Source organism: Ornithorhynchus anatinus, chromosome 19, assembly GCF_004115215.2.
Source record: "Ornithorhynchus anatinus isolate Pmale09 chromosome 19, mOrnAna1.pri.v4, whole genome shotgun sequence".
In the NCBI taxonomy this organism is placed as follows: Eukaryota; Metazoa; Chordata; class Mammalia; order Monotremata; family Ornithorhynchidae; genus Ornithorhynchus; species Ornithorhynchus anatinus.
In genome coordinates this window covers 152,118-175,461 of record NC_041746.1, presented here as the reverse complement: position 1 = coordinate 175,461, position 23,344 = coordinate 152,118, and the positions used below count along the sequence as shown (strand labels likewise).

Below are 23,344 nucleotides of genomic sequence, written 5' to 3'. Positions count from 1 at the left end.
AGATGAGGTCGGAGGGCACAAGGTGATTGAGTGCTTTAAGGCCAATAGTGAAGAGTTTCTGTTTAATGCGGAGGTGGATGGGCAATTCATTCATTCATTCATTCAGTCGCATTTATTGAGTGCTTACTGTATGCTTGGAAAATAGAATTCGGCAACAGATAGAGACAATCCCTATACAACAGTGGGCTCACAGTCTATTGGGGAAACATGGACTGAACAGTTTTGTGGAAAAACGATCAGGGCAGCAGAGTGAAGTATGCACTGGAGTAGGGAGAGAAGGACAGGTATGCCTGGCCTTCCTCCTAAAGGCTGGGAGTAGAAGGGGACCCCACCTGGCATTGAGGGGAGTGTGGGGCCCGGTCAGTTGTGGCCAGACCTAGGGATCCGGACAGCAAGAGCCCCTCATGGCCAGGGCAGGATCAGTGAAGGGATCATAGAGGAGCAGCGTGGCGCAGTGGAAAGAGCACGGGCTTTGGAGTCAGGGCTCATGAGTTCAAATCCCAGCTCTGCCACTTGTCAGCTGTGTGACTCTGGGCAAGTCACTTAACTTCTCTGTGCCTCAGTTCCCTCATCTGTAAAATGGGGATTAAGACTGTGAGCCCCACGTGGGACAACCTGATTCCCCTGTGTTTACCCCAGCGCTTAGAACAGTGTTCTGCACATAGTAAGCGCTTAACAAATACCAACATTATTATCATTGGTGTAGCCAATAGAGCAATCCCCTCTCCCCCTCCGCTTTGGTCAGAATATGCACGAAAACAGGAAAGTCTGAATTTTCCAGTTCCATGTCCTGACCACCCCAATCCACTGCAGAGAGTTCATGCAGCATATTAGATAGCTGACCATGAAGGATTCGAAATTGGAGTTTAATGGGAAGGAAGCAGGGAAAATCAGTAATTAGCATTCATAACAGGTTAGATAGCCTTCCCTCCTGGAAGAGAGTCAGTCCAGTTTTGGGCCCACTCAGTTCAGGCAGAGGACTGGGATCCCTTAGCCTGAGAGGGCCAGGTGGGAACAGTACTGAAGCTCCTCTCCCTCAGTTTCCCTTTTCTTCCCTTTCCTCCTCCGGGTCTCCTGCTCCTCTCCCTTCTTTCTCTTTCCCCCTTTCCTCTTCATCCCCCTCCTCTTCCTTTTTCCTGATCCTTCCCATCCTCCTTCTCTCTTCCACGTCTACTTCCTCTCCCATCTTCTCTGTCTTCCTCCTCCTCCTCTTCTTGCACTTCTTCCCTCCTCCTCATCTTCAGTCTCTGCATCCTCCTTTTCCTCCTCTTCATGGTCACTTCTGGAAGGCTGGCCAGCCAACCCTAAACCAGAAGCAGCAAGTCTCTGTGGTCTCTCGACCGTGGTCAGGCACAAAGGTGTGCGAGGAAAGGAAAGGGCGGTGGGATGAAGACTCATTCAAATGTATTTATTGAGCGCTTACTGTGTGCAGAGCATTGTATTAAGTGCTTGAAGGATCAGAATCCTTCCTGATCCTGATCAGGGTGTTGAAAATTCAACACCCATTTGGTAAAACTTGGGTTGGAAGCTGCCTCTAGGCCTTGGCTCCCTGATGTGGCACGATTCCAGGCGGGCGTCACCCCCGTCCCGCCTCCTCTCACCCCTCGCCCTCTCCTGGCAGTCCCTATCCAGGAGCCCCAGGACCCAAGCCACTTCCAGAGTGGAAGTTTTAGAAAGAGGAGCACCCCTCCAAACTGGGGCAGCTGGATCCTGGGAGTCAGTCAGGGAAGGAGAGAGGGGCCGGGTCTCTGCACCCACTTCAGGAAAATCGCCTGGAGCTAAACCGGGTTCCCTAGAAGAGAGGACGTTCGTGGTGAGGACTCTGGGTGTCTCGTGTGCATCTGGCAGCATGCGTAGTGGGTAGAGCATAGGCCTGGGAGTCAGAAGGTCATGGGTTCTAATCCCGGCTCTGCCTCTTGTCCGCTCTGTGGCCTTGGACCAGTCCCTTCACTTCTCTGGGCCCCAGTTCCCTCGTCTGTAAAATGGGGATTAAGACTGAGCCCCGTGTGGGGACAGGGACTCTGTCCAACCCGATTTGCTTGTAACCACCCCAGTGCCTGGCACCTAGTAAGCACTTCACAAATACCACTATTATTATTATTATCGTCAGCGTTCGTGTGTGAGAGACGGGGAGGGAGAAAGAGAAAAGGAATGGATGAATGAGATGTTGGCCGTGTTTCTGTAACCCGGAGGGTGTGCAGTCCCGCCCCGGGAACCGGGCTGGCCACCTTCGCCGAATCGGCCCTCGGGAACCGGTAGACGGGCCCCGGGCGGACAGCGGCACGCGACCGGCCTCACCCCTCGCCGGAATATTAAACCTGCTTCCCCCTCCCCGGAGGCACCCCGGGAGGGAGGGAAGAGAAGGAGGGATGGAGGGAGGGAGGAAGAGAAGGAGGGAAGGAGGGAGGGAAGGGAAGGAGAGAGGGAGAGGGAGAGGGCAAGGCGGAAGAGCAGCTGGCCGCAGTAATCTGATCTAGAGACAAAGGAATGCCCCTTCGGCCCTCTAGGGTCCCAGGTAAACACACACGCTTTGTTATGGAAATAAGAGGCGAAGGAAGGGTTGGAGCAGATGATTCGCGATTTGGGAAAGAAGAAGGGGAGGGGGGTAAGAGGGGGGCAAGGGAAGGGGGGGCGGGAGAAAAAGCCACTAAGCTGCCGCTTATCCATCATCTGCGTTCTCTGGGTGCCAGCTGAGCCACGCGACCCGCCCTTTCTCATTCAAATCAGCACATGCCTTTGCAACTTTGGGCGAACCTCCGCGCTAAACTTATCACGGCTCCCAGCGCCCAGGAAAAAAACAACCCCCCCTCCCATTAAAAAAAAAAAACCCGCAGGAAAGAGTTCCCCGAAAAGAGCCAGCACCGGGACGAACCGGGGCCCGGGGAGGGGAGCAGAAGCGCCCCGAACCCCGACCTCTCGCCGACCCCCCACCCCACCCCCCGCCCTCCACGAATCCCCGAATATTCGTGGGAGTCCCTATTAGAAGAATCAGCGCAGCGATCTGCCAACGTTGAAATTTACGTTCGGTATCATTGAGCAGGGTATGGGGAGGCGGGCGTCTGTGCGTGTCCGTCTGTCTGTCTGTCTGAGGGTGAGTGTGCCGGCCCAGGATTTCCCTTTCTGCCTGTAAAGAACGTCTACTTGCTATACCTTGCTGTGTGAGCCCCACGCGTTTAGGAGGCGCCCATCCAACTCTCCTTTCGGCACGTGATGGGGTGCGCCCCTCCGGGTGTACAGCAGGAAGGTTTAAGCCTGCGGTTTTTATGCCTATAAAAACACAAAAACCCTCTGAGGGACGGAGAGCAGGCAGAGGCTATGTTGACGAGCGATGTGATGCTAATACTAATTAATAAACATGCTTTCAGGCCCCCTTCCAAGTCAGCTGGCATGTTTGATCAACACAAGATTGGCTAACTGGAAGTTTTCGACTTTGTTGTTCTGTACACGGATTCCTCATTCTTCTGGGGAGAGAAGCGGCCCTGGTTTTCGGCGGGTCTGTTGGGTACACAGCCCGCCCGAGAGAGCACCAAAACTCGGCCCTGTCTGCGGAGCTGTTGATACACAAAACCGAACCCGCCTTCAGCTTCTGGTTTTTCGGGTCCGGGAGGGGCGGGGGTGTTCTGCTCTAGGGTCGTTTCCAAGTGCCCACCCCTCCCTGCCACCCGGCTGGGACGGGGGATGGAGCCGGGATGCAAACCCTGCCGGTGAGGATTGACGCTCGTCCCACCGAACCCTCGACTGTCGTCGTGGGCTCGTCCCGCACAGCCCGGGGGTGGGGGTGGGGGTGGGGGGCGGGGGGTGCTGCTGCTACGCTAAGCACTGTGCTGAGTGGGTGGATCCTGGTTAACGAGGCCGGGCACAGCCCCTGCCCCAAGAGGGCTTTACAGCCTGGCCTAGTAGCAAGAGCACGGCTGGGGAGTCAGAGGTGGTGGGTTCTACTCCCGGATCCTCCACTTGCCTGCTGTGTGACCTTGGGCAAGTCACTTCGCTTCTCTGAGCCTCGGTTCCCTCATCTGTAGAATGGGGATCAAGGGTGTGAGCCTGGTGCGGGACAGGGACTGTGTCTACCCCGGCGCTTAGAGCAGTGCTTGCTGCATAGTGCTTAACAAAGGCCATAATTATTATTATTATTATTACAGTCCGAGGCGGTGGTGGGTAGCGGGAGGGAGGGGAAACAGGTATTTCATTCCGATTTTCTAGCCGTGCCCCTGTCTCCACACCCCGGCGCACTGTCCCAGCACCCGACCCCGGGCGTCTGCTGACGTGGAGGCCTTCTGCAGTTGCCCTTTGCCCCGTGACTCGGCCGGGGCATCCAGAAGGGTTTCAGCGAGAGTTCAGGGCCCTTCTTCGAGGAGCAAGGTGAGGGTGCGCAGCTGCGGGCGCGGGCTAACACCACCGCAGGTCTCTTGAACATACTTTAACTTAAGCTCCCTCGCGCGTCTGTGGGGCTGGGGGCGCTGCGTTATGGGAGTATAGAGACATGCGGTTGGGGAGTGAAAAAACGCCATTTGGTTAGGAGCAGATGGCTGGCTAGGGGCTGATCGCGTCTGAAGGCGTGTCATTCCCTTCAGCTCAAATCCCTAAGGGCTCCCCTTGTCTTCCCAATCAATGAAAATTAAAGTGCAAAGAAAGGATGAATGGTTAGACCTCGAGCCCCTCCTTTGTTCCTCCCAGCTACTGGTGGGCAGGAGTTAAACTACAACAGGGTCCTATAGAAACACTTGGTTAAACAGTCCCCGCTAGCCCAGCATCTGAGAAAGAGGGAGGAGGGACAGGGAAAGAGAAAGGGCGCGGGGATCGGGAGACGGAACGGGACGGAAGGAGAGAGAGAGAGAGAGAGAAAGAGAGAAACGAAGAAGAAGAGAGGAGGAGGAGGAGAGAAAGGAAGAGGAGGAGAGAAAGGAGGAGGAGGAGGAGAGAGAGGAGGAGAGAAAGGAGGAGGAGGAGGAGGAGAGAGAAGAGGAGGAGAAGGAGGAGGAGGTGGGGGTGGAAGGGGAAAAAAAAGCTTTCTGCTTGATTTCCCCAATACAGAATCGCGTGGCATAAATTAAGTTGGAAGAGAATGAGCCCTTTGGGCAGGGTTCTGATGGATTTTTCGAGGCCTTTCAGTTACGCTTTACCGCAGTAATCGAGAAATCTGTGCCGCGTCAATTTAACAAATACTTGGTACTGAGGGGGTTTGTTAAAGATTCGGGGCAAGGTTTTTTTAAATATATTTATATAAAAAAGCTAAGCCCTTACGCGTGGAACTTTTTATTTCCAGTTTTTTAAACAGAGTTGCAAATGAGAGGAATTTCTAACTCTAGCATCCGATTAAAAGATCTGCGGTGATGTTACCGCTATCACTTTTCACCTCCATGTAGAGCCAATGTTCTCTTTAGAAGGAGTCTCCCCCTGCGACCTTTCCACCGGCACCTTCCCCTCCCCTCCCCTCTCCCATGAGCTCAACATTTGGCCTTCCCTATGCAATTTCTTTAAATTCCAGGTGCGAAACAGATTCCGCCTGAATTCGAGGTTCATAAGAAACTTGTCACCGGCTAAAGAGAAGTAGTCTGTGACATTAGGTAGCAAGAGTCGTCTGCGATTCGCTGTGGCCGGTGCCTTCGGGGAAGGGGGTACCCCAGCGCTTAGTATAGTGGCCGGCCCGTAGTGAGCGCTTAACAATGCCATAAAAATGGGAGATGGAGGTTAGCGCTGCTTCTTCAGCAAGTCTCGACAGCACCTGAGAGGGGGGGCCGGGAGGGAGGAGTCTCATTGCCGAAGACAAGGACTCGGTGGCGACGGCCCTGAAAGCGTCCTCGAGTTAAAGCCAACGTTACGGGGCATCCATGTGCCCCGACAGCCTTGCCCCCGGCCCCCCAGCCCCTCAGCCCCCTCCTCTAAGCCCCAGCCCCCAGCCACTCAGGAGAGCAATGGAAACCTCAAATTTAGCCCTGGGCGGGTCGATCCCTTTTGACTTCGCAGGTAGGGCGGAAGCGGAGGCCAGCCGTGAGTCAAGGTGATGTCCCTGAGCTCGCATGCCGGAGGGTTTTCTGGCAGCACCCGGGATTTTACTGGAAGAAGCGTTACACATTTTTTTCCCCCCTTTCTCCCAAGGCATTGTAAGATAATTTGTGAGCAAGACATCTGCTTCAATGAAAGTCCCATCTTGCCGTGCAAATGCACGTTTCCCTGCAATCGCTTCACCCTAATAAAGCTTGTAGCCCAGCAGACACGTCCAGAGGGTTATTGTGACCAACCCCGCTAGCTTAATCTGGACGGAAACGATCTGTTAGAATGAAAATGGCATTTGTTCAGGCAGTGTCACCTTCCTCCCAGGGAAACCCCCTGCAGCCCATAGGTGTTGGGTTGTGGGGGGTGGCGGTGGAGAGAGAGAGTTAGGGAAGGTGGGGGGGAGGTGGGCAAGGGGCAAGGATGGGAAGTCCCAGTGCAAAACGGTGGGCAAGAGTCAGAGGAATGAGGCCAATTAAAAAAAAATCCTTGCAAGCATAATTAAGAATTTTTTCCCCCTTTTTCTGAGTTGAGGGCCCATATCCGTAGGCCTGGGTGTGTGTGTGATCCCCCCACTATCTCTTAAAAAATAATCAAAACAAAAGTTCTAGTGTCTGATGGATGTGCAAAAAAATAATAAGGTGGCGGTTGGTGTAAAGATGTTTTTTAGGGTGTTGTTTTTTTCTTTTTTTTGCTGGAAGGGATTTCTTTAAAATATGTGGCGGCCATTGTTGCCGCGGCAGCAGCGTGCGCCGAGGGGCTCTTTCACTCGGCCGCATTGTGCGGCCGAGCAGGTGCTGCCCGCATTACCATACAGCTGAGAGGACAAAGAGCCGACTGATTCAGCCTTCGCACAATAACAAACTGCCTTAATGACAGCCACGCGAGCGACACACACCAAACTCACTTTTTACCAAGCTGAAGGAGGAGAAGGGGAGAGGAAAAAAAAAAAAAGCGCAGGGGATCGGGAGCGAGCGAGCAAGAGACAGAGACAGAGAGAAAGAGAGACAGACGGGCAGACGGGAGGACCCAGGGGAAAGTGGATGATAACTGTCCTTCGCCAGGGGCAGCCAGGAGTCCAGACCTGGGAAACAAGTGGTTTTGGCCTGCGTTCCGCATAGACGGAAATTCGGGGCAAAGCAAGGATGAGGATGAAGAGATGGAGGAGGAGGGGGGAGGAGGAGGACGACGACGAGGAGGAGGAGGAGGAGGAAGAGAAGCGTGAGGAAAGCCTAAGCTCCTCCTTTGCCTCCCCCCTCCCCATGCCCCCTCTTCGCCCTCCCCCGCCTCCCGCTCGTCCTTCTCCTCCTCCTCCTCCTCCTCCCCTCCCCCGGTCCCCGCTGTCTATGCCAGGGCCGACCTGGGCAACACGCTCAGAGGTTTGCGTCCCGATCTCTTTCCCAGCAGTTTCCGAAGTTTGAAGAGCCCCCAACCGTCTCTCCTTCCCTGTGCACACACCTCATCCCGGCTTCCCCATCCTTTCCCCTCGCCCCCTGTCCCCGGGTGGGATGTCCAAGTCAAGCCCCAAATAAGGAGTTTGGATCGGTGGCGGATTTCCGAGGCGGATGGATGATTTCATGTGCAGTCCCCCAAGTACCTGTCCTCTAAGGCTAAGCTCCCCACCCCGCAACCCGGCAGGGGCAGCGGGGCTCGCAGAGCGGTCGTCGCGGGCGGCCTTGGGGAGGGGCGCTGGGCCGAGGGTCCTCAGACCCAGCCAGATCTTTGGCGCTTTTCAGGTGTCTGAGCCTGTGAGTTATTTTCCTGCTGGGATGGAGTGGTGATCGCGGGCCTGCGGGCGAACCTGCCCCCCGGCGCGGAGAGCTGGGAGGAGAGAGGGCAGGGGCAGGAGCAGGGGCAGGGGCAGGGGCAGGGGCAGGGGCAGGGGCAGGGGCAGGGGGTGGCCTTCGCTCTGCCCGGAGCTGAGGGCAAGGCGGGCGCGTTGGGGAAAGGGAGGGAGGGGAGGGGAAAGGGGGCTTGCGGGGAAAATTGGGCAGGAATATAAAGGAGTGACATTTGGTTTTATGCGAAGAACAGGAGGAGGAGGAAGAGGATGGAGGGAAAAAGAGGAGGAGGAGGAAGAGGAAAAGTGGGAAGAGGAGGAAGAGAAGGCAAGGATGAGAAGGAAGAGGAAAAGTAGGAAGAGGAGGGAAAAAGGAGGAGGGGAGGAGGAGGAAAAAGAGGAAGAGGAGGAGGATGAGGAAGAAAGGAGGAAGGGGAGGAAGGGAAAAGGAGGAAGAGAAGGAAGAGGAGAAAGGGATGAGAAGAGGAGGAAAGAAAAAGGAGGGGAGGAGAAAGAGGAGGAAAAGGAGGGAGGAGGAGGAAAAGGAAAGGGAGGAGGAAGAGGAAGAGAAGGAAAGGGAAAAGGAGAAAGGGAAGAGGAGGAGGAGGAGGAAGAGGAAAGGAGGAGGAGGAGAAGGAAGAGAAGGAAAGGGAAAAGGAGAAAGGGAAGAGGAGGAGGAGGAAGAGGAGAGGGGAAGGAGGAGGAGGGAAGAAGAAGGAGGAGGAGGAAGAGGAAAAGAAGGAAGAGGAAAGGAGGAGGAGAAGGAAAGGGAAAAGGAGAAAGGGAAGAGGAGGAGGAGAGGGGAAGGAGGAGGAGGGAAGAAGAAGGAGGAGGAGGAAGAGGAAAAGAAGGAAGAGGAAAGGAGGAGGAGAAGGAAGAGAAGGAAAGGGAAAAGGAGAAAGGGAAGAGGAGGAGGAAGAGGAGAGGGGAAGGAGGAGGAGGGAAGAAGAAGGAGGAGGAGGAGGAGGAAGAGGAGGAGGAGGAGGAGGAGGAGGAGGAGGAGGAGGGGGGCGGGGCGGGCGGGGGAGGGGAGGAGGGTTGCACATTTTACAGCTCACTGACCATTTGGCGATCCATTGAGAGGGGTTGGAAAAGGTTCCTTTGTGACAGGTCTGGCCAGATTGGGGGTCCGCCCATTTGCATGTCATTAAGCGCGCCGGCGTCCGGCGGGATATAAGGCGGCGGGCGGCGGGCGGCGGGAGGCAGGCGGCGGGCGGCGGGCGGTACGGACAAGGGACGGTCGGACGGACGGACGGACGGACGGAAGGAAGGAAGGAAGGAAGGACGGACGGACGGACAAGGGACTCACGGCCAGAGCTTCCCCTCACCGACCGGGCCCGGCCCAGCAGAGAGGCGAGGAGAGGCGAGGAGAGGAGAGGAGAGGGGAGGAGAGGAGAGGAGAGCAGACCCCCCCCCCGGCCCAGAGGAGGGGAGACCCCGGCGGGCGGAGGCCAAACGTCGTGGGCCCGGACCGGCGGGCAACAAGCAGCCGCGCGCGCGAGCTGGCCCGCTCCAGACCACCCCCCTCCCCACCCCACCCCCCCAAAAAACTCTCCCCCTCGGCGTGTGGTTCATCCTTTTTAAAATTCTCTTCTCCTTGGATTCGTTGAAAAGAAAGGAAAAACCAATAAACGACCCAACCCAGATCACTTGCCGCGGCCAAGGAGCTCGAGCCTAACGTGGTCTCCGAAAAGCATCGCCGCCGCCGCTCTGAGCCTTGCGAGAGACCATCTGCAGGGGCCGCCCCTCCGCGGCCCTCCGCCGGACCCTCCGCCGGACCCTCCGCCGGACCCTCCGCCGGACCCTCCGCCGGACCCGCCCGGAGACCTCGGGGATATCCAGGGCTCGCCCTCTCGCCCGGAAGCCGCCTGCCAATTGAGCGAAACGTTGCGGGGGAGGTCGGGGGCCGTCTCTCTCGCTGTCTCTCGCGGTCTCTCGCTCCCCCGTCTCCCGAAGAGAAGGAGCGAGCGGCCGAGAGAGGGCGAAGGCGGCGTGGCCCGCCCGCCCCCGGGGACGGCCCGGGAAGGGCAGAAAATCGAAAGTTGCCGGGGCGAGGACATCCGCCTCTCCTTCCTCCCGGCGGGCTCCCCTCGAGGGCCGAGGCTCCGGCGGCCCCGGACCGACCGACCGTCCGACCGACCGACCGACCGACCGACGGACGGACGGACAGTGAGGCCGGGGCAGGAGGCCGGTCCGGGACGGGGCTCCCCGCCAGACCCTCCTTTCCCAGCAAGGGCTCGACCCCGCCGCGCCACCGAAAGGGAGAGGACGAGGCCCTCCGGCGGAGCCGACATGGGACCGCCGTCCACGCTGACCCTGGTCGTGGTCACCGCCCTCCTGCCCCAGGTAAAGGACCTCGGGGGGACGGGCCGGAGGACCGGGCGGCTGGGTCCGTCCGGCCGCGCCCGGAGGAGGCGGCCCCCGGCCCCGGGAGTCCGGCCGGCCTCACCGACCCGTGTCCGGGGTAAAGTCGCCGCCGCCGCCCTGGACTTGAGCCGGCCCCGGGTGGGCGGTCGGACGCCTGGGTCCCGCCGAGGCTGCCGCGGGCCGCGGGGGTCAGCGGAGAGGGGCCGAGGGTGGGTCCGCGGGTCCGTGGGTCGGTCCCCCCCGGGGGGGTGGGCAGCGGGGACTCCGGTCGCCGGGCTCCTCCCACCGCCGCTTTCCCCCCCCCCCCCATCCCCTCCACCCCCCATCCCCTGCAGGTCTGCGGGTCCGGCGTGTTCGAGCTGAGGCTGCAGGAGTTCGTCAACAACAAGGGGCTGCCGGGGAACCGCAACTGCTGCGGCGGCGCCCCCGCGCCCCCCGCGCCCCCCGCGGCGCCCCCCGCCCCGGGCCTGCAACTGCACTGCGACTGCAAAACGTTCTTCCGCGTCTGCCTCAAGCACTACCAGGCCAGCGTGTCCCCGGAGCCGCCCTGCACCTACGGCAGCGCCGTCACCCCGGTGCTGGGCGCCAACTCCTTCAGCGTCCCCGACGGCGCCCGCGGAAAGGACCCGGCCTTCACCAACCCCATCCGCTTCCCCTTCGGCTTCACCTGGCCCGTGAGTCGTCGGCCCCCTCCCCCGCCCTCCTGCCTACGTGTGTGTGTGCGCGGGGTCGGTGGGTGTGAGGGGTGGGATGTGGGTCTGTGTGTATGCGGCGGTGTGGAGGTGTGCGAGGTTCGACCAAGCCGGGACTTGCCCCAGCGCGGAAGGACCGGCAGGGATCAAGTGGCCCAGAGAAAGCCCCAGGGATGGATGACGGGGAGAGAGGGAGAAAGGATGAGGGCCCGGCTACCCAGGTGGGGTTCAGGCCCAGTTGCCCAGATGGGATTCAGGCCCGGCCGCCCAGGTGGGGTTCAGGCCCGGTCGCCCAGATGGGATTCAGGCCCGGCAGTCCAGATGGGGTTCAGGCCCGGCCGCCCAGGTGGGGTTCGGGCCCGGCCGCCCAGGTGGGGTTCGGGCCCGGCCGCCCAGGTGGGGTTCGGGCCCGGCCGCCCAGGTGGGGTTCGGGCCCGGCCGCCCAGGTGGGGTTCAGGCCCGGCCGCCCAGGTGGGGTTCGGGCCCGGCCGCCCAGGTGGGGTTCGGGCCCGGCAGTCCAGAGGGGGTTCAGGCCCAGCAGGAATCCACTGAGCTTCTGGCCGTAGCTTCAGAGGAAGGCGCCCCGTGGGGGGAGGGTATTCACAGCATTCGATTCTGGACCTCGCCGACCCCCACTTCTCCTCCACGCTATCAGTCCGAAACGGACGGGGCCTAGAGTGTGGGAAAGTTTTGATTTCCCCACTTCTGTTCCCCTCCATCCCCCGACACTTCTTCGGAGGGACGGGTTCTGTCACTGTCGGCCCCGCGTGAAACTCCCAGAGACTCCCTTCTGCCGCCCTTCCCCCTCAGACCCACTGTGTGAAACTGGGTGAGCCCAAGTGCCAAGATTAATGACAACTGCTCTCTCTTCCCCTCCTCCCCGCTACCCCTCCACTCCCCCGCCCCCCACCATACACACATAGACACACACTCTCTATCCTGTATTAACAGGCTGAAAAAACATTCCAGGAAGCCAATCTTCAAAAAGTTGTTCCATTTCCTTGAGAAAAGCGAGCCCCGGTCCCCACCCCAGCCCCCCGCCGCCGCTGTCGCCCAGGTTCGGTTTTTTCTGGATGTCAGATTCGCACTCATTTCCTTTTTCCTTTTTTCTAGGGAACGTTTTCGCTCATCATCGAAGCTCTTCACACGGATTCCCCCGATGATCTCACTACAGGTAAATCCCTCGACTGCCTGCAGGGAAGGGGTGGGGGTGGGGGGCGGTGGACAGGGGCAAGACGGACTCTGGCTTCCTCTACTTCCCTCTGCAATGGAAACTCTTATAACCTCTGTGCTTCCGGGGCTCGCCTGCTGACCTAGAACTTCTCAGGATTCCTCTCCTGACTCCCTCCCCCAATAGTCCAACAGTTCTCTCCCTTTCCTCCCCCAGACTTTGCTCCCCTTGCCCTCCTGTCTTCTACTCTCCCCCTCCAGCCACCCCCTGTCCCTGCTCCCCTTGCCTTCCTACGTGCTACTCTTTTCCTCCAGCTGCCCCCTCTGTCCTCCAGCCTGTCCCTCAAGCTTGGCCAGGAATCCCTGCTCCCTCTGCCTTCCTGGCCCCCGACTCTCTCCCTCCGGCCACCTCCCTCTTCCCGCTCCCCTGTCCTACTGCCCCCAGTTTCTCCCTCCAGGTCCTGGCTCTCCCTGCTCCCTCTGCCATCCTGTCCCCTCCTGCCCCCTAGATTCTCCCTCCAGCCTTGCCATCTCTCCTGGTTTCTCCTGCCCTCCCACACTCCACTCTCTTCCTCCAACCGCCCCCTCTCCCTGCTTCCCCTGACTTACTTCCACCATCTCTCCTTCCAGCCCTGCCATCTCTCCCTGTCCACCTCGCTCTCCTACCCTGTAATCTCTTCCAGCTTTGCCCTCCAGCCACCTCTTCCTGCTTCCCCTGCCTTCCTACCCCCTGCTCTCTCCTTGCTTCCCCCAGGCTCTCCCTGCTTCCTCAGCCTTCCCGCCCCTAGTCTCTCTCTGCCCCTGACCCTCTCCCTCCTGCCCCCACCTTTCCCAGCTTCCCCTGGCCTCCTGCCTGTCTCCCTCTAGACCCATCACCTCTTCCTGATCCCTGGGTCCCCCAGACTCTCTCCCCCGGCCTCCTCCCTGTCCCCGCTGGGCTCAGGGCCCTCTCCTCTGTGGCTGCAGAGAATCCGGAACGATTGATCAGCCGCCTGGCCACCCAGCGGCACCTGACCGTGGGCGAGGAGTGGTCCCAGGATCTTCACAGCAGCGGCCGCACGGACCTCAAGTACTCGTACCGCTTTGTCTGTGATGAGCACTACTACGGCGATGGCTGTTCCGTCTTCTGCCGCCCCCGGGATGACGCTTTCGGCCACTTCACATGCGGGGAGCGAGGCGAGAAGGTGTGCGACCCCGGCTGGAAGGGCCAGTATTGTACCGAACGTGAGTACCTCGAAATTTCACCCATGCGGATCCTAGCCTGTGTGTTGGTGTGTGGGCCTGCGTGTACAGGCGTGTGTGTCTGCACGTGGTATGTTGCACACGAGATGAGGGGTCCTGATCCGCCCCTGTCCAGGCCCTCGGAGAAGCAGCGTGGTGGCCCGGGGTCAGTCAGTCCAATACATGGCGGTCGGCTGGCCGGTGCCCGGCCCCACGCTGCTCCGGCGGTGGCGTGGTACGTGGTAGGTGTCACCACCCTGGGGCAAGCAGGGATGCCGGGGGTTGCTTCCGGCCAGCCGGCCAGAAGACCGAGACAGGGAGGAAGCCAATCTCTTAGTGCCCCAGTGGGCAGAATCTCTCCTCCCTCCCCCACAACCCAACTTCACTGGCTGCCCATCGCTAGTCCCCACCACCCACATGCATAGTCTGCCTACCTCCGGGCCTGCTTGGCAGGGCGTGCAGTTTGTGGTCCAGAGAAGTTTCGGCTTTGCTTTCCGGGGACGAGCAGTATCGACCGCCCCGTCTCTCCCCTCTCCCCCTCCCCTTCTCACCTGGCGGAGGTAGGTCCCACAGGGTGTGTGTGTGTGTCAGGGAGTCCCTGCAGGGACAACCAGGTGGAAGTGAAGGAGGGAGAGAGGGAGGCCAGGGTATCTGGGGGTGGGAGGCAGGGAGGAGAGGGTCTGGAAGCTAGCAAGGGCTCGTTGCAGAGCCTGGCTCCTGCTTTCCCATTCACCCCTGCTGGAAGGAGAAGATCGATTCTCCATCCGGTTCCCTTTGGAGCAAGGCATTGTGCCTGGCCCGGCTTTGTCAATTTGAGCTTGAAGAGCCGCTGGCTTCATGAGCGCCTCTCTAACCAGGCTGGGTAACCAACTCGAGAAGGGGCCTCTCCCCACTCTCTCCCATCCTCCCTGACCTCCTCCCCGCACCGCCCACCCCCTCTTCCGACCCTTTACGAGGTCGGGACTAGCCCACCCCACGTTTTCTTTTCCTGGACGCGATAGCTATAAACTTAAACTATTTCTCTTTCTTATTCAAATACAAAAGTTTCCCTCCTCCCCCCAGCCTCCCCCTTGCTGAGGAATCACGCGCGTGCCGTAGATTAGATCTCTATGGGGATAGGCTGTCTAGGAAGCAGGCCTCGCTCTCATTGGCCGTGTGCGTGTGCGTGCGCGTGTGTGGGAGAGAGAGCCAGGCCCCCTTTGCTCCCCCCACCCCGCACATGTGTGTGTGTGTGTGTGTGTGTGTGTGTGTGTTGGGGTGGAGGGGGGCCGCGGTATTGTTGCAGCGGGGCAGCTGCTGGAGAGAATAGACAATAGGGCAGCTGTCCAGCCCTGGCACCCTGCACACCAGCTGTCCACTCTTATCTCCACACACACTTTCTGGGCTTCTAAGAGGTGGGGCTTTGTGCATGGGATTGGGAGGGGGAGGGGGGAAGGGAGAAAGGACTTCTGACCCTCTTTGGCAAGAAAAGGGGTTAGAGGGGCGGGGGAGGCCCTGTAAGTCCTCTTTTGTCTGTGTGCAACTGTACGGAGACCAACCGATGGACAGACGCCGGTTCCCAGCAATGAGGAAAGTCCGCAGGGGCTGGATGCCACCAGCGCTCGGCCAGCCCGGGGCTGAGGTCCGCCCCTCTGGGCGCCGTCGCCTAAATTAGGAGGGCGGGTCTCCCCAGCCCAGGAGGTGGCGGGAGCCGGGTGGCCCCGGGGGTGGGCCGGCCGCCGCCTCACCTGTACGTGTGTGCTTTGTTGCAGCGATCTGCCTGCCAGGGTGCAATGAGCAGCACGGCTTCTGCGACAAGCCCGGAGAGTGCAAGTGAGTCCCCGGAACTTTTACCTTCCACCCTTGCCCCCGGGCACCTTTCCCCGGGAGGCACCGTGCCCCCAAAGACGGCCCGGAGACGATCCTGGCCCGACCCGCTGGTTGATGTGGCCCGGCCGGGGAGGCGGGACTCGATCTCGCCAATGTGAGGGAGGGCCGAAGAGGTGGCGGCTGCTGGTGCCAGGGCCCCCGGAGGCTTTCTGGTGAAGGAAACTTGACCGGAAGGTGTTTGCTGTTGTTTGCCCGGGGGTGCGCGGTCCGCTTGGGAAGGGGCTTCCCAAGGGGAGACGGGCTTGGCTTCGGAGGGAGTCGGACTGCACCCATCGGTGACTTGGCAAATTTCCGTGCAGGTGTCGAGTCGGCTGGCAAGGGCGTTACTGTGACGAGTGCATCCGCTACCCCGGCTGTCTGCATGGCACCTGCCAGCAGCCATGGCAGTGCAACTGCCAGGAAGGCTGGGGAGGTCTTTTCTGCAACCAGGGTGAGTTTTCTGTCCTTGGCCCCAGAACATTTTGAGACCAGCACCCCTGAGCTATCAATCAATCAATCAATCAATCAATCAATCAATCAATTAACCGTATTTATTGAGCGCCTGCTGTGTGCAGAGCACTGTACTAAGCGATTGGGAGAATGGAATATGGCAGACATGCTCCCTGCCCACGACGAGCTTACAGTCTAGAGGATTAGCGGTGTGCTCTCCCACTGTGCCACCCCCAGGGGGGCAGTGCAGCTCCACTGCCCTTCCTCACCCCCTTCCCTGTCACTCTCCTGCCCCAGGAGAATAGTCTCCCTGGCTCGCTCTGCCATCCCGGGAGAGCCGTGCGCTCCCCAGCTTACTCTGCCCACCCAGGAAAGCGAACCTTCTGCCCCCTCCTCCAACCCCCCACCCCCACTCGCTGTGCGGTCCCGGGAAGCGAGGCGCTCCGGGCCCCGTGCTGACCATCTCTCCCCCTCGCCTCCGCACAGACCTCAATTACTGCACCCACCACAGACCCTGCCAGAATGGGGCCACGTGCACCAACACCGGCCAGGGAAGCTACACTTGCTCTTGTCGCCCCGGCTACAACGGTGCCAACTGTGAGATGGAGATCAACGAGTGCGACGTCGGTCCCTGCAAGAACGGAGGGAGCTGCACGGTGAGGAACCGTCCCGCTCGGCCCACTCGGCCCAGGGAAGGGAGCGGAGCGGGGAGGGGTGACGGGTCCCCCCACGTCTCCGGGACCGACTTGAAATGACATCCCCTCTGCTCCGCCCAGGATCTGGAGAACAGCTATTCCTGTACCTGTCCGCCCGGCTTCTACGGGAAAAACTGCGAGCTGAGTGCCATGACCTGCGCCGACGGCCCGTGCTTCAACGGGGGCCGGTGCTCCGATAATCCAGATGGAGGCTACCTGTGCCACTGCCCTCTGGGCTACTCGGGCTTCAACTGTGAGAAGAAAATTGACCACTGCAGTTCCTCACCCTGCTCCAATGGTGAGAGGAGTTTGGGGAACCTCGGGGAGCTTGGGGGAGGCTGGGGTCTTTCAGGGCCGGGGAATGGGAAGACTCCAGGACTGGGGAAACCTGCAATGTTCAAATGTGTGTTGGGGAAGCGGCCTTTCAGACCTGAACCCTGGCAAACCCTGAGATTTTAGGCTCTTCCTTTTGCCCGTAGCAGGCACCGGGGCTTGGGTCTGCAGCGGGCACCCAGCCTGGCTGTCCGTCTACAGTGGGCCCCCAGCCCGGCTCTCTGACCACAGTGGCCACCCGGCACTCGGCCCTAATGGCCACTTAATAATGATAACAGTAATAATAATAATGGTCATATTTGCTAAGCACTTGGCACATGTCAAGCCCTGTACTAAGTGCTGGGGTAGACACAAGCTAGTCATGTCCCACATGGGGTTCACTTAGGCCAACTCTCTGCCCGCGGTGGGGGTTCAAACCTGGCAGTCACCGGATCTCTACTGTGCTCCTGGGAGAGCCGGGGGAGGACTGGGGGGGCGCCCCTGGTGAGGGTGGAACTGGCAGGGCAGCTGGCGGGACACGCTGCATGGCACCAACGCCGGCGCAGTGAGCCTTTCTGGGCTCATCTGACCCATGGCCAAATGAATCCGGGGCACAAAGTGGCATCGGCATTGGGGATGAGAGTCGAGCCCCCTTCCCCGGGGACGGGAGTCACCCAGCCCCTCAAGAGTCGACCCGCTTGGGGCAAGAGGTCCTGGCTGGGAGGAAACCAGGCATGGCCTGGCCTCGTCTGCCCGTGTGCGCCTGGGAGCCTTGGCCGAGAGAGGGGCTCCGGAGAGTCCGCGGAGCTCTGCCCCTTCTGGCAGCTCCAGGGTCCCAGGGGTTTGAGGCAGGGGCGGAAGGGGCCCCGTCAAGCAGGCCCCAAAGCTGCGAGGTCCACGCGTTCTCCCAGCACACCGGAGGCCGGAACCAGCGGCTCGGTTCCCCATAGACGGCCGGTCCTCGCTTCCATCCAGCAGTGCAGGGGACGTTGGCCGAAAGCCTGGACACGGTTTATCCTTTTTAAGCTTGTGGGGACCCGGAAGTGCTAGTGTCATCGTCATCTCAGTGACAATAGCCGGCCCTCCGGTCGACTCGAAAGCGCAGCCAGCCCTCTTGCGTGGTATCGGGGGGAGCTGGACGTTTCTGACCTTGGAGCTGTTCCCAAGTCAGAAATCGAGCTTTGATTTTCACTCTCATAGCTTGACGGGCCAGGAGGCGGGGAGGAGAGGGAAGGGGGGATGTCCTGTCCCAGGAGCGGAGGGAGGGGGGCGATGGGCTCTCCTGCAGCGAGGGGGACTGGACCAGACAAGGAAGTCCGCCTTTCTTGGGCCCGCGCCCGCGGTGGGCCAGAGGTGGAGCGGGGCCCCCTCCCGCTCCCCTCCCCGTCCCCCCGCCGGGGCTGGCCGCCTCGGTCTCACCCGTCGGCTCTCTCCACCGCGTTCCAGGTGCCCGCTGTGTGGATCTCGGGAGCTCCTACCTGTGCCAGTGTCAGGCCGGCTTCACGGGCACCCACTGCGACGACAACACGGACGACTGCGCCTCCTCGCCCTGCGCCAACGGAGGCACGTGCCAGGACGGGGTGAACGACTACTCGTGCACGTGCCCGCCCGGGTACACGGGCAAGAACTGCAGCGCCCCCGTCAGCCGGTGCGAGCACGGCCCCTGCCACAATGGGGCCACCTGCCACGAGAGAAACCGCCGCTACGTGTGCCAGTGCGCCCGCGGCTACGGCGGCCTCAACTGCCAGTTCCTGCTCCCCGAGCCGGCCCCGGGGCCCGGGCCCGTGGACCTGAGCCAGAAGCACACGGAGGGTCGGGGCGGCCCGTTCCCCTGGGTGGCCGTCGGCGCCGGGGTGGTGCTGGTCCTCGCGCTGCTGCTGGGCTGTGCCGCCGCCGTGGTCTGCGTCCGGCTCAGACTCCAGAAGCGGCGGCCCCCGGCGGGTCCGGTCAGGGGCGAGACCGAGACCATGAACAATCTGGCCAACTGCCAGAGGGAGAAGGACATCTCCGTCAGTGTCATCGGCGCCACCCAGATCAAGAACACCAACAAGAAGGCGGAGCTGCATGGGGAGAGTAAGCCCCCGCCCAACGGCTTCAAGGCCCGCTATCCGGCCGTGGATTATAACTTGGTGCCCGACCTCAAGAGCGCCGAGCGGGGCGGGGAGGACCTCGGCAAGGCCCCGACCCCCGAGGCCCCAGAGAGGACCCCTGCTCCACTCAAGAGGTAGCCAGCCGTCCACGTGAGGGGGACGGGGTGGGGGTGGGGGGGACGCCGTGAGGATGTCGGGGAAGCCTCTGAGAGTGCCGGCGTCGGGAACCGGGCGGATCGTGGAAACGCAGGGGGGCATGGCCAGGTGTCAGAAGATGGGAGAGGAGGGGATGAGACTGAGTCGGGGGTGTTGGGATGCCCGGGATGTTGGGTGGTTGGGGGCTGGGTGAGCTGGGGGGGGCTGTAGATTAAGAGAATCTTAGGGGAGACGGGGTCAATTAGAGGGTTGGGGGTCAGGGGGACTGTCGATGACTCAGGGTCGAATGAAGTTGTGGTCTGTGGGATCGGGACTGTGGATGAGCGGGGAGGTTGAGTGTTGGGGTGTTGGGGTACTGGGAGACTAACGGGGCTGCGGGTGACTCGGGGGATCGAACGAAGTGTGAGGGCCTGAGGGATTGGGCTGTGGACAAATAGGGGGTGAAATGTTGGGGTGTTGGGAGGCCAAGGGGGGCTGCTGATTGCTCGGGGAGTTGAATAGGGTGATGGGGAGGCTGGGGACCCGGGGCCGTGGACGAGTCGCGGTTTGAGGTCTCGGGTTTTGGGAGACTTGTCGCGGGGGAGGGTGAACGCTGTGGGGGCCGGGGGCCGGGCTTCTGCGGATGAGGTTGGAGGGCGGGGTCGGGAGACCGGGGGTCGTCGGTATGCGCGAAGGGTCATCTTGGTGCTCTCCGGCAGCGGCGACGGGTCCGAAAGGAAAAGGCCAGAGTCCGTGTACTCCACCTCCAAAGACACAAAGTACCAGTCGGTATATGTCATATCAGAGGAGAAGGACGAGTGCATCATCGCCACAGAGGTCAGTAGGGCGGCCATCTCCGCCTCCGCCGCCGCCCCCGGTCAGAGGCGCGGTGTAGAGCCCGAACCGAGACAGTCTCCTTCTCCTCTTGCCTCCCCCCAAACCCTAACCCTCCTCTTGGCCCCGCAGGTGTAACGTGGAAGTGACGCGGCACAGCCTCTGTTTGTCTTGGGCGAAGATCTCTGCCCCAACGAATGAATGCTGCTGAAAGAGGGAAGGAGGGAGGGAAGGAGGGACGGAGAGAGGAAGGGAGGACTTCCTCCCTCCCCTGGGCTCCTCCTCTGGGCCGCCTCCACTCTGCTCCCTCTGCGGGCCCCCTCAACTCCACTCCCTCCCGGGGCGCTCTCCCTGGGCTCCTCCCGTGGACTCCCCCCGTGGACGTCCTCCGCGGGCTCCCTCCGTGGACATCCTCCGCGGGCACCCTCCCTGGGCTCCCTCCGCCGGGGGCGGAAGCAACAGCAGAGGTAGCCATGGCCTGCTGCTCAAGAACTAAATTCAGACTGAGCTGGTTCTCTTGCTGAAGTTAGCGACCGGGCAGCGATAGGTGCTGTGTCCACCCTCCCTCCTTGCGCTCCCCGCCCGCCGCCCGCCCACCGGCCACCCACCGGCCGCCCCGGGGTACCTGTTGCACTGCCCTTCGGATGACTCTTCCCATTGCACTATGGACAGGCCCTTTTGAGCGAGATATTTAATGAGCAGACTCCCTGCGGGGCTCGGAGCCCACCCTTGGGTGCCGTGCCCCACCCCTCCTCTCCTCCCCGCCCCCGCCCCCTCGGGCCCCGGGCTCTGCGGAGCCCTCCTCCGGCGGAAACACAGACACGGCCTTCGTCGCCTCTTCGGACACTGAAACGTGTTTTCCTAGTGGGGAGAGAAATGCGTCTTATTTTTTTGAATCTGTAAAAATATTTTCATGATATCTGTAAAGCTTGAGTATTTTGTGACGTTCCTTTTTTATAATTTAAATTTTGGTAAATATGTACAAAGGCACTTCGAGTCTATGTGACTATATTTTTTGTATATAAATGTATTTATGGAATATTGTGCAAATGTTTTTTTACTGTTTTTGTTAATGAAGAAATTCATTTTTAAAATATTTTTCCAAAATAAATATTATGAATGATCACCCGAAGGGATTTTTCCCCACTGCTTGTCTGCCTGCCACCATTTTCTGCCCGTCTCCTTCTCTGCCCGTCTCCCACTCGTATGTCCACTCTATCTGTGTTCCTGGAAACAGACACGATCCCAGAATTGTTTCCTCTCTTGCATGGTTTCGTTGGATAGACGGAGAGCTACTTTCCTCTGCCTTCCAGGTCCCAGGCAAGACTCCCTCCCGTGCAGCCAGCAGGCACCCAGCCAGGACGTTGCCACCGGTCCGTTCTGCCCAGCCGTCCTTGCCCACGGGCAGGCCTGATGCCCCCGAGGAGGCTGCAGGGCACCTGACTCTTCTCTCCGTCACGTTTCCCTGGGGGACCGGGGGTGGTGAATCGGCCTCTTTCCTTTGGCTTTTTCGGGAAAAAGAAGCGTGTTCTTTAGGAAACTGTTGACCGCGGCGTAGCTTGGGCTCCAACTTCCTCGGGAAGTTAATAGGTTGCCATGGCAAATGTTGTGTTGCTGATTTGGAGCTGGTTCTCTTCATTCAGTCAAAGTTATTTGAGTTTGGATTCAACTGGCAGGTCGGAACAGATGGGCCCAAGGTCACTCCCCGGTTCTTGGCAGGTCCTGGGCACGCTGGGGCTGGCACTGGAGACGGGGCTTGGGTATGCCTGGCAAGGGCACGGATTGGGTCGGGAATGAGGCAAGCTGCTTTCTCTGGTCCTGCCCGTGTTTCTCCCCTCCGGCTCTCCCCTTTGATTCTCTCCATGGCTCTCTCTTTGATTCTCTCCTTGGCTCTCCCCATGGCTCTGCCTATGGATTTTTTTAATGGTATTTGTTAAGCTCTTATTATGTGTCAGGCCCCGTACTAAGCACTGGGGTAGATACAGGATAATCAGGTTGGACCCAGTCCTTGTCCCACATAAGGTTCACAGTTTTTATCCCCATTTTACAGATGAAGTAAAAGAGGTAAAGAGGTCACTTAGCAGAGAAGTAGCAGAGCTGGAATTGGAACTCAGGTTCTCTGACTTCCAGGTGTATTCTCTTTCCACTGGGCCACACTGCTTTCCATGGCTCTCACACAGGGGCTCTCCCTAGGGATTATCTCCAAGACTCTCCCCCTGGGCTCTGCCCATGACAATCCTTATGGATTCTCTCCATGGCTCTCCCCTGGGATTTCCCTTTGGCTCTCCTTCAATCGATCAATTAATCAATCAATCATATTTATTGAGTGCTTCCTGGGTGCAGGGCACTGTACTAAGCACTTGGAAGAATCAACACAACAATCTGACACATTCCCTGCCCGCAACGAGCTCAGAGTCTAGAAGGGGAGACAGACGTTACTATAAATAAATAAATTACAGATACGTATTTAGGTTCTGTGGAGCTGGGAGTAGGGATGAATAAAGGGAGCAAGTCAAGGTGAGGCAGAAGAGAGTGGGAAAAGAGGAAAAGAGGGCTTAGTCGGGGAAGGCTTTTTGGAAGAGATGTGCCTTCGAGAAGGCTTTGAAGTTGGAGAGAGTAATTGTCAGATATGAGGAGGGAGGGCACTCCAAGCCAGAGGCAGGATATAAGCGAGAGGTCATCGCTGAGATAGATGAGGTCTAGGTTCAGTGAGTAGGTTAGCATTAGAGGAGCGAAATGTGCGGGCCGGGTTGTAGTAGGAGTAGCGAGGTGAGGTAGGAGGGGGCAAGATGATTGAGTGCTTTAAAGCTGATGATGTGGCGTTGCTGTTTGACGCAGAAGTGGATGGTGGGACAATCTTGAGGAGGGGGGAAACTTGGACTGAGCGTTTTTGTAGAAAAATGACCCGGGCAGCAAAGTGAAATATGAACTGGAGAGGGGAGAGACAGGAGGCTGGGAGGTCAGCAAGGAGGCTGATGCACTAATCAAGGCAAGATAGGGTGAGTGCTTGGATTAACGTGTAGTAATTTGGATGGAGAGCAAAGGACAGATTTTAGCGATGTTGTGAAGGTTGAACTGACAGGATTTAGTGATCAGATTGAATATGTGGGTTGAATGAAAGAGATGAGTCAGGATAACACCAAGGTCAGGGGCTAGTGAGACAGGAAAGATGGTGGGGCTATCTACAGTGATGGGAAAGTCAGGGGGATGACAGGGTTTGGGTGAGAAGGTGAGGAGTTCTATTTTGGATATGTTAAGTTCGACGGTGAAGGCCAGGTCATCCAAGTAGAGATGTCTTGAAGGCAGGAGGAAATGTGAAGCTGCAGAGAGGGAGAGAGATCAGGGCTGGAGATGAAGATTTGCGAATCGTCTGTACTGAGGTGGTGTTGAAGTTATGTGAGCGAATGAGCTCTCCAAGGGAGTGGATGTAGAAGGAGAATAGAAGGGGACACAGAACTGAACCTTGAGGGACATCCACAGTTAGGGGGTGGGAGACAGAGGAGGAGACTGTGAAAGAAACTAAGAAGCCAGAGAGATAGGAAGAGAACCAGGGGAAGGCGGTGTCAGTGAAGTTGACAGTTGTGACCTTTGAGAGGGCAATTTCTGTGGCGTGAAGGGGATGGAAGCCAGATTGGGGGAGGTCAAGAAGAGAATTGGAGGAGAGGAACTTGAGACAGCGGGTGTAGACAGCTCGCTCAAGGAGTTTGGAGAGAAACGGTAGGAGGGAGATGGGTTAACTAGATAACCGGAGGGAGCCGT

The 23,344-nt window shown here is 59.3% G+C and overlaps 1 protein-coding gene across 1 annotated transcript; it reads left to right on the top strand.

Annotated features, from left to right (window-relative positions):
* Positions 1 to 9,343: 9,343 nt before the first annotated feature.
* Positions 9,344 to 20,731, top strand: DLL1 (delta like canonical Notch ligand 1). Its single transcript, XM_029046866.2, has 11 exons — positions 9,344 to 10,117; positions 10,474 to 10,812; positions 11,944 to 12,004; positions 12,967 to 13,224; positions 14,973 to 15,033; positions 15,390 to 15,520; positions 16,006 to 16,175; positions 16,296 to 16,512; positions 17,973 to 18,750; positions 19,471 to 19,588; positions 19,718 to 20,731. Exons 1-11 carry the CDS (start codon positions 10,064 to 10,066, stop codon positions 19,721 to 19,723), a joined length of 2,193 nt encoding a protein of 730 aa, XP_028902699.1. The 5' UTR covers positions 9,344 to 10,063; the 3' UTR covers positions 19,724 to 20,731.
* The last annotated feature ends 2,613 nt before the right edge of the window (positions 20,732 to 23,344 follow it).

Coding starts and splice junctions, on each gene's coding strand:
- DLL1 (XM_029046866.2), top strand. CDS start 10,064: ATGGGACCGCCGTCCACGCTGACCCTGGTCGTGGTCACCGCCCTCCTG. Junction 15,521..16,005: donor AGGTCTTTTCTGCAACCAGG/GTGAGTTTTCTG, acceptor GCCTCCGCACAG/ACCTCAATTACTGCACCCAC. Junction 16,513..17,972: donor TTCCTCACCCTGCTCCAATG/GTGAGAGGAGTT, acceptor ACCGCGTTCCAG/GTGCCCGCTGTGTGGATCTC.